General features: G+C 30.3%; 1 protein-coding gene across 1 annotated transcript in view; it reads right to left on the bottom strand.

Moving 5' to 3' along the window:
* Window positions 1-708: 708 nt before the first annotated feature.
* LOC108916229 overlaps window positions 709-10084 on the bottom strand; it is a gene marked incomplete at its 3' end in the record, with an annotated part of 53941 nt that continues 44565 nt past the window's right edge. Inside the window, 4 exon segments of the mRNA XM_018722439.2 lie at window positions 709-1143; window positions 1324-1715; window positions 3791-3835; window positions 7630-8587. Coding sequence (XP_018577955.1) covers window positions 709-1143; window positions 1324-1715; window positions 3791-3835; window positions 7630-8587 — 1830 coding nt within the window.

The following is a 10084-nucleotide window of genomic DNA, read 5'->3' as shown; positions in this document are numbered from 1 at the left end:
GTTACAGTTAAAATACTCCATAACCATTATAATGTCTATTGCCGGCAAATTGGTCGAATCGGCTATTGTAAAGTCTTTTTCAAGTGAAAAACTCACTGTTTAAATTAACTAACGCACATTCTCGTCCACACCCGAGATCAGTAGCCGTACTAAGCGACAAGCGTGGTCTCTTGGAAAACAAAATTTTTAGTGCCTGTCGCATAGACACGGGCGGGCGAAGAAAGTGTTGACGTCACGCAGTCCCAGCCGGGTCTCTACTATGTCCTCAATTTATGACCGCAATATTTTTTTTTTAATGCAAATTTCTTGTGGTACACGTATTGTTAAGATATTTATTACACATTTTTAATAAAAATAGGGAAAAATAAAATTTTCGTGAATTTCTCCAAACTATTTAAGGGAGATAAAATATATAAATTATTTTAAATGTAAACTAAAAAAGTACCTTGTCGACAGACGCTTTTATGGCATAAATTAATTCTATGTTCAAGACTAAACTGGTGACAGGAGTGTTTCCAATTTTTATTGTTATTGTTAGGGTTACTTTTAATGTAATTTTAATTTAATACCTATGTTGTATTTAGAACTGATATTCCTATACAGTTATTGTAATTGTCTAACGAAAAAAAAATTATTATCATTATTATCATTATTATCATTATGATCATTATGATCATTATGCTGCTACTGTAAATTTTTGGTACAAACCTAATTTTTCCAGTCCTGCATCTGCGCCCACCCCCATTCCAATAATACTTAAACCAAGACCTTCTGGACCTTTTACTAGTTCAACTGGAAATACATCCATTTTCTCCACTCGTTTTTCTAACTCATATTCCGCAGAAGCCGCAACAGGATCCACGTCTTCATTCCTTCTATCATATTCTTTTATACTAAATGTAGAATAAACTTTCATGGGTTCCACTGAAAAACACACTTTACTTGGTGGTTTTGGAATGTATGTGGGAAATTCAAGATCATCATCATCTTCCTCTGGAGGTAAACCTGGAACTTCCATCCAGAAGTGCCCATCTTCATAATAATGTACACCATGTTCAATGCCTACTACTTGTATTGGCTTTGGAGTAAATCCATTATCTTGGTTAAGTTCCGGATTATTTCCTTCTGATATACTTGTTGAATCTGTAAATAAAAATGAAATAATTTTGTTGTGGAATGGTATAAACATTATGCATTTGCACTAGTAAAATAATTAATCAGTGGCCAATGCACCAATTTTTCTAAGCCCATACATGCATAAAACCTAATAACATGCACTATATTTGAATGCATGCGACATAAACTAACAATTTAAATACAAACCTATCAAGCCTGAATCAGTTGCTGATACGCTGCATTCAACCTTAGAGCCATCTTCTTCATCTCGGGTAGATATATCTAAACTTGAAGTGGACTCATAATACTGAGAAAGAGGTTCAATATCCTTTATGGCATTATCCTGATTTTCTATAAAACTTTGAGACAAAGGTTCATTGAGTTCAATTATAGGTTCATTTACTGATTCTTCTTGAAGGGAAGGGGGACCCAGACTGTCATTCAAAGATATTGGCCCTGAAGAATCATGCATAGACGCAGTAATAGAATCTTGTAGAAGTGAACTAGATGCATTTGGCTGCCATTTATCAGGTTTAGTATCTGTCGGGTGTAGCAGTCTGGTAACTTCTTGTGCTTCTTCATCTGATAATATATCGGATCTATTAACATTTAAAATTAGTATTAGAGGAAATTAATACTCTTAAATGCATAATTTTCTTTTTTAATGTTCAAAATGTCAAAAATGAAGAAATTTATTCATCCAAATATAATTTTTATTTTTTCGTCTGTAAAATACACACATAAAGTAATATTTAACATAAAAAAAATTAAATCTAAATATGATATAAGATATGCCTGTTAAGAGTTTTCTCCTATCATTTTAATTTTAAACAATAATGATTTCTTGATGTTTTTATAATTTTACCATTCCGTTACAAATAAATTGTAAATATGTATGAAACAATATTTTTTATGTGACAAATAAATAATTAAACAATTTATTGTTAAATGAATTGCATTATAAAAATACCTTTCAAATTATATTTAAATTGTTTTAGCTAAGTTAATGTGAGTAAAGCTCATTCAAGAAGCATCTCTTGCTTTGAGAATTTTCAAATTTTGGAAACAATTATAGGCCTTTTTTCGCGAGTGAAGTCGTATGTTGTAGTATGTGTAGTATGAGTGAAAGAAGAGATTTAAACTACCATATGACAATTAAGATCAAAAGAGATAGAAATAGTAACTACAAGTCAGATATTCAGCAATATTCAGTCACGAATAATAATAGCCTTATGTTACTATTTTTTTAAGCAGTATGTATTTAATTTGTGAATCTCAGTGTCAAGACCTTTGACATTAGCCTAGTTTAGCTAAACTATACTGCCATCACTATGTACAGTAAAAATGAATGCATTTAGAAAAGTTAACACAGGTATGTAAAGACATACAGTATGTTTCCACTCTTTTTTCTTACTCAACTATTTCAGCAGTGAATCATTACAACACATATTAAAGTAATCTAAAATAAATAAAAGAGTAACAAAATTAAATGTGAATAATTTAAATTTAAGCAGAATCCCATGTTCCAAACACGCAGTTGAAATGGCATTCCAATACGGGGAACCACAATGATGTGAAATCTGTGGACATTCCTTATTTTGTTCCTGCATTTTTTGACATTTACGCGAAATTTTGACATCAAACATGAATTTGAAAGTTTTCTTGCAAAATGTACTTTTCTGTTCCAAAGAACACATATTTAGGTGTCCCTGTATACTGTTAAGGAAATTTTATTACATTTTACAAGTTGTTTATGAACGAATTTACAATACAGTTGTTTTTTTATATGTATATTCAAACGAAAGACTGCAATAATAATTAGCTATTGGCAGATGTAGATGCTTCTGCAGTCATTTTAAACAACATGAAACTGGTATATTATTTATTATGTATCACCACTTACAATAATATTAAACTACATATACTATAACAATATTCAAAATTGTATACCTATATATCCACTGCCACTCATCTCCCGATCTTCCACCAGTACTCGACCGCATACGCGCGCTCGACCGTTTTTTAAGAATGTTTGAAAGGGTTTTTCACGTATTTTGCATTTTATCCGAATATCAGAATATATGTTTTGTAGTATTATACTTCTACTTTCAAAATCCGGCCGAAAAATTAAAATTGGATCACCTACAACGCATCCAGACTCTTTGCAAAATGGTGCGCCAAAAAATTCAAATTACAATAATTGTGCCAAAACTAATTGTCTGACAGTGCCTGCTTTGTGCAAACTTAAAGTACATATAATTCACTACTTTTGTGCCGAGCTCTACAACTTAAAAAATGGCGGAGTAATAAATTCTTTAAAAACCGTTAAATTTTCCGATTTTACCTGGTTTTTTTCATTGCTAATTATCCGATCGGATTGATCGACATCTTATTTTATTTGTATTCTGATTTTCTATAAACCCAAAATAAAGCGTTTTTTTGCATAAAAATGTAATTAAAATTAATTAATGGTAAATTGGAGTAGGAAACATATAAGCATACCTATATTTATTCAGACTGTCTTTTATATGATGGCACAGTCCTTTTGCTACTAGTATTTTTGTCATAAACAAAACCACTATTGATTGGCCTAATAAAACAAATCTAAAGAATTATTTAAAACAACTTATTTTCTAAAAATGTTAAAATACACACGCAAAAATTGATTTCTTACCTATTTTTTTTCTCCAGAATTCTATTTGGTGCAGGGAGCAGGTTCCAATATGAAAAAAATAGAGATACTATACTATATTACTTATAATACATTACTTATACTATTATACTACATAAATATAAGGTGTGATTCCAAAGTTGTCATATTTTTTGACAGCGTGTAGAACTACTCAAAACTATTTTTTTTTTTTTTTTTTCATATAAAAACTTCAAAATAAGGCAGCTATAGACTTCCATAGTTGTAAAAAAATTTAAACCGGGACTTGCAAAGAACCTAATGGATATCACTTTTTTTTATTTTATGTATGTTATTAATTTATGAACAGTTACAAATTTGGAAGCCAATGTTTAGGGGTGGTATGAGCGTTTTAATTCTTGTAATTCCTTTTTATGGAGTTAGATGAAAAATTTAGTATTTAAAACACCAATTAAGAGAAGTGACGAAGCTAATACAACTAGGGAAAAACCTTTATCCCTATCATGTGCATGACAAACTCTTAGGTATGTCATGCCCAACTTTGTGATATGACTGGCATCCATTTTGAACTTATCTTTAAATTCAAGGCATAACCGGTATAAATTGTTATTTTCAAAATCAATATGGTACGATTTTTATTTGCAAGTTATTTGGAAGATGGTATTTCAAAAAATGTTAATTTATGAATTTTAAGTGCTATAAAAATAGGCATCAACTTAGGAATCACAATTCGTTTCCTAAAGTGTACATAAACTCTTGTCTGTGCCGCCTCTGGGTAGCTATCGAATATACATTGTTAGACGTCCACACCACAGGCTTATCACTGTTGCCAGTTATTACCTACGATCTATAATATAAGTATTGTTTTCAGCCAAATGTATGAAACTAGTGGCAGACAGCGAATTTGCAATGAAAGGTAATTTTGTAAAGACAGATTGCTTTTGTATAATTTTGCAACATATTATTTTAAAGTCAGCATTTTTTTTCAGATATCAACACCCATGAAGAATGAACATCACATAAAAAATTTTTCGAGAAAGATCAGTTAGGTCCTATTCCTTAATATAAAATGTTCAGAAACAAATCAAGAGTAACTTTCTTGGATGAAAATAAACTGATTTGAATCAAGTTATTTTGATACAATTTTGCTTCCTCAAAAAATAACGGATCATTAAAAAAATTCTCCATTTTTAAGTAACATTTTAAGGAAGCAAAATTATACCTAAGTACTTGACCTAAACCAGTTTATCTCTCTCAGAAACTTACCTGTACCAAATTTCAGTGCAATACATTGATTTAAAAAAAGTATTTTTGACATCCTATGGCTCTAAAACAAAACATTCTGTATTTAATATGGTATGCCTCTAGATGAGGTATCGCCTTCTTGTAAACTTTGTTACTATTGATTTTTCGAGAAAATATAATTCTTGACAAAGCTTTACTTATTTTGAGATACCTACCATGAACTTCAAACTTGTGACAAAAAATTTTTAAAAATCAAAAAATTTGAAAATGTCATCCTCGGTTTTTTAAATTTTTATAAAAAAATGTATTTAATAGAACTTATCAGAACAGAAAAATTCAGGGTCTCCATATTCTCTAAATTTTAATATTTTTAGGGCATTTTATTACTTCATGTTCATGTGATGAGAATCTAAAAGTTAAAAAAATATAACTTCAAAAAAGATAATTTTGCTGATACCCATATTAGTCTTGATGTCACAATTTTATTTAGTATATAAGTTACATAACACAAATATCCCTATAATCGAGTTGCTCACTCTGCTGTGACTGCGTGTTATTGTTACTTTTGGAGCCTTATATCTCAAAAATGGCACAACAAGCATAATAAACAAATAAGTCATTTCTGTTAGAAAATATTTAACAATTCAGAATCCTACATAAAGCTCAAATTATTCTCGTTAACATAAAAATTACAGTACGAATCAGGCTAAAAATCTCCACAGAAATAATTTTATCAAAAAGTGTAATTTAATAGTCTCATCACTTGAATAAAAAAAAAAAAACAAAAAACGACTATGTATTATTGCAAAAATATACATTTTTTTAATTCAACACTAAGCTTAAAACACAGGCCAACAACATAGACTTTAACAAAGGATTTTGGTGCGCTGAATTTGAATCCGAGGTCCAAATTTCTCAATTGGCTCTGGTTTTCGAGATATGCTAACCTAAAAGTACCAAAATCACAATTTTATAAGAAGAACAACGGTATGCGATTTTAGTTGAGCTTCCTATTAATGGCCGGTGCATAGTCTAACACGATGCAACTTCCAAAATCGTTTCTTTTTACATTTTTTTTTTTAATAGCCAGTTAAAGTAAAATAAAAAATACAGGTCTAGTCTTTAATCAGTTATTTTATTTTATGGTAATAGCTGAAAAAGTGGCAAACATCCCATTGCTGTGAATCACCCAATATTCTTCACTGAAAAGTGATGTTTTGTTTTTAACTCTGTATATAAGATTCTCAGTTTTAAAACTACTTCGTTGATTCTTTATCAAGGTAAGTTTGACATTTTCAAATGATTTGAACGCCTTGTATATTTTGTCACAATAAGAAAGTTTACAGGGGAGCAGTATTTTAAAGTTATATGAAAAAATGTTGTTTTCCATTGCCACATTCAGAAGATTAGATTTTGGTAGGTGTGATTCTGTTATAAAGCATATTGCCAACCTTATCAGAACACAGTACCAGATGGCTTAAAATGCAATACAAATATTTTAAGGTGATAAGCCTCGACAAGTTTGTTTGCTATATAAAATTAAAACTTCAAAATTGTGATTGTAATCCGTTTCTAATACATAACTTTTAAACAACACCATATTAAATTTAAATTAACTTTTATCTTGTAAGATCTAACACACACATTCATTATACACATGCACCTCTCACACAAGATGGTGCATAAAGCTATTGAAAAAATAGAAAAAGGTATTCTTTTGGGGAAATTGGTTGAAACTGAAAAACATTTTTGTAGTTACAAGAATATGGTGTATAAAACTCCGTGGGTGAAAGGAGTCTATTAATATTTCATTCAAAAAATTGTTCGCAAGTGAATCATTTTAAATGTTAACATTTTTTAAATCTGTGATATAATCCGGATATCATCACAAAAGGAAAAAAATACATTTTGTTTCCTAAACACCGACAGCACAGATATTCTGTTTATGTGCTTTTCCTATTTGCTGACTGTGAATTAATTTTGAGGGGTTTACCATAGATAGCGTCACTTATGCTATATCGCATCAGCACTTCTGTAACTATATTCATATCAAAGCTCTGTCATTGGTCTTGACTTTTTATTGGGTCATTTTGCTGAAGTGTTAACAACATATTTATTTTCCACAAATAATTACTATTTGTGGAAAATTTTACTTTTCCCATTTAATTAAAAGAAAAGTACTGCTAAAAGTCATCGAATGCTGTTGGAAACTTACGGTGAAATGGGATATTTTATCCCATCCGCCAAGTTCATCTGATATTGCTTCATCCGATTACTAATTGTTCCGATTCACGGAACATGGCCTGGCTAAGCAACACTTCCAATCATATGAACATACAAAAAATTGGATTGATTGCTGGGTAGCACCGAAAGATGAGTTGTTTATTCAACGCAGAATCTATATGCTGCCAGAAAGATGGAAAAAAAGTAGCGGCTACCGATAGATATTTTGAAAAATAATAATGCATACAATTTTTCACAATAAAGTATCAAATTTACCAAAAAAAATCCATCAAAATTAATTCACACTCCTAGTTCTTTTAAAATTTATGTGATTCAGAATAATTTCATTCAAGGTTTTCATTTTTAACTAAGCAATAAAATATTAAGGCACTTACTTGCTGCTTAATAGATTTTCAGCTTCATCTGGAGTCATTGCATCAGCTTCAGGTACTTTTTTAATGCATACACTATCCTGATCATTGTCACTAGCATCCACATATTCAACATCATTTAAATCTAAAATATTGGCCTCAGATTTTTGGAAGTCCGTCGATCGAGCACTCCCGTCTGAGGACTGTAAAACTTCACGAGTCATAATGAAAGGTTCTGATTTTCTTGCTTCATGAACATCGGAATTCTCGTGACTTATCTTATCGTCTTTTTTTAAACAATTCTGACAGTTTTTTTCATAACTATCTTGACTTTCTAATTCGGCAAGCACTGAATTTGTAATTACATTAGTGTGGTTGTGATACATAATATCTGAATCGATAGACTTTTGAGGTATAACAGTGACTTGAGATATGTCGGAGTCTGTTGAAGTGACAGATTTTTGTTGGCAAAGTGATTTACAGGGAACAGCATATTGAGAAAATTCGTCTTCGTTAGAAGAAACAGAATGTTGCTTGATATTTTGCTGTTTATGAGGTACTGCATATTGAATTACATCAGAATCAGTTGATGGAAGAGATGTTTTATCACTAGGTTGACTAGATTTATTAGGGACTGCATAAAGTGCCTCTATTTGTTCTGGAGTTAACTTAGTTAAATTTGATTCAGAAAAAAATGAATTTTCTTTGTACTGATTTATGTCTTCAGGAGAATTTGTGTATTCTAAAGCTTTATTTTCATTAACAGGAAAATCATAAATAGATTCTTCATGAGGTTTTAATTTTGCTTCTATTTTCGGGGAAGGTTCATTAAATCCTCCCTCATCTGATACTGTGGTACTAACAACGGAAGGAGGGCGACTACCTAAACCAGCAGCAGGAATGTTTACTGAAATACTGGAAACTTTTGTTCTTCTTGGCACAATTTCTTCAGTCTTATCGTATTTTCGAATTTCGTTAGAATCTGAAATAAAAAAATTGACGTGGATTATCACAGAAATAAATGTTAATAATAACTATGTAAATGTACGTCATTAACATAACAAAAAAAATGAAGTTCAAATATATTTTTGAATTGCATTCTAAGAACGCGCATATTTGGTAACTACTTATAATTTCCTCAAATTCGCAAATCCTAATCCCCAATATTTGGAAACTTGTATTAGCAACTTTTTTTCCAGGATCTGATATTATTTTACACCCTCCAAACGCCTTCATATCAATTTCAATTAAATTTCATACATAAATTATCACCGAATGAATTTTTTATGAAGAAAATTATTTTTCAACTTTAATATAAAGATGATTTATCTTATTTCAAGTTAATGCACAAAGAAGTATTATTCAACTATTCAAACATTAATTTATTGTAAAATTATTTTCAAATTAAAATTCTTAACTTTATAAACTTCACCCAGTTCCTCAAAGAGGAGAGGGATGGTTCTAAAAAATCTAATTGCAGTGAACACATAAGTAATTCTACGGTAAATTTAATTAACTTATTATACCACTTCTAAGACCAACAGGTTTTCAAGACATACCACAAAGTTACACTTTTTTAAATGGAATTCGTCAAAAAAACTTTTTTATCTGGTTTCATAAACATAGGCAAACGGAAAATGTTAGGTCCAACTTTAATAACAGTCTATTAGTTACAAATTATCGAAAAAGATCCCTATAATCATGTTTCCGAAAACCTTACAATTTCGAGATAAAGTGTGTTCAAAATTAATGAAAAGATATGGATTATTTTAAGTTATAAAAGACAATTGAGGACGAACGTCTGCAGGACAGCTGTACACATGCGGCAATGATGCGGTTCTAAAATACATAAATTTTAATGGAACTATACATAAACCCATCCAGCATCCTTGCAGTACCGCATGCCCATCCTGCGTGTATTTTTTCACAATAATGAAACTAAAACAACTTCGTAAACATTTTCTTAATGCCATACATAAGTACTTCTAGTTTTTTTAAGTAGTTAGTAAGTTTTTTTTCTGGCATACATGTACATAGAGAACCTCATTCGCATACATATATTTTTAAATAATGGTACAATTTACTATGTAGTACCAATCATTAAAAGTTTTTTACTAAAGAATTAGGAATTAAAATCAACCTTAAAATTTGTACATCAAAGCCAAGTTTGTACAACTTTTCTTTAAAATTGAACAGAAAATACTATTTTAACATATACATATACCATTTCACTATTCGTATAAACCAGGGGTGCTCAAACAGTGGATCGCAATCGACCGATCGATCGCGATAGCATTAGAAGTCGATCGCGGAGACATATCCACATTCCCTAAATAAATTACCTTCAAATTGGATTAAAATATAAAATAAAATATAATTATATTAATATAAGTAAATTGCTACTACTGATTAATCAACTAAATAGGAAAGATTTGAAAAATGTTCCGGCTTTGAAAGCAAAAGCCAGTCGTCAATTAAA

Source organism: Anoplophora glabripennis, unplaced genomic scaffold (assembly GCF_000390285.2).
Source record: "Anoplophora glabripennis isolate ALB-LARVAE unplaced genomic scaffold, Agla_2.0 scaffold1492, whole genome shotgun sequence".
NCBI classification, from domain to species: Eukaryota; Metazoa; Arthropoda; class Insecta; order Coleoptera; family Cerambycidae; genus Anoplophora; species Anoplophora glabripennis.
Note: the sequence above shows the minus strand (reverse complement) of the source record. Positions and strands in the feature narration are given on the sequence as shown.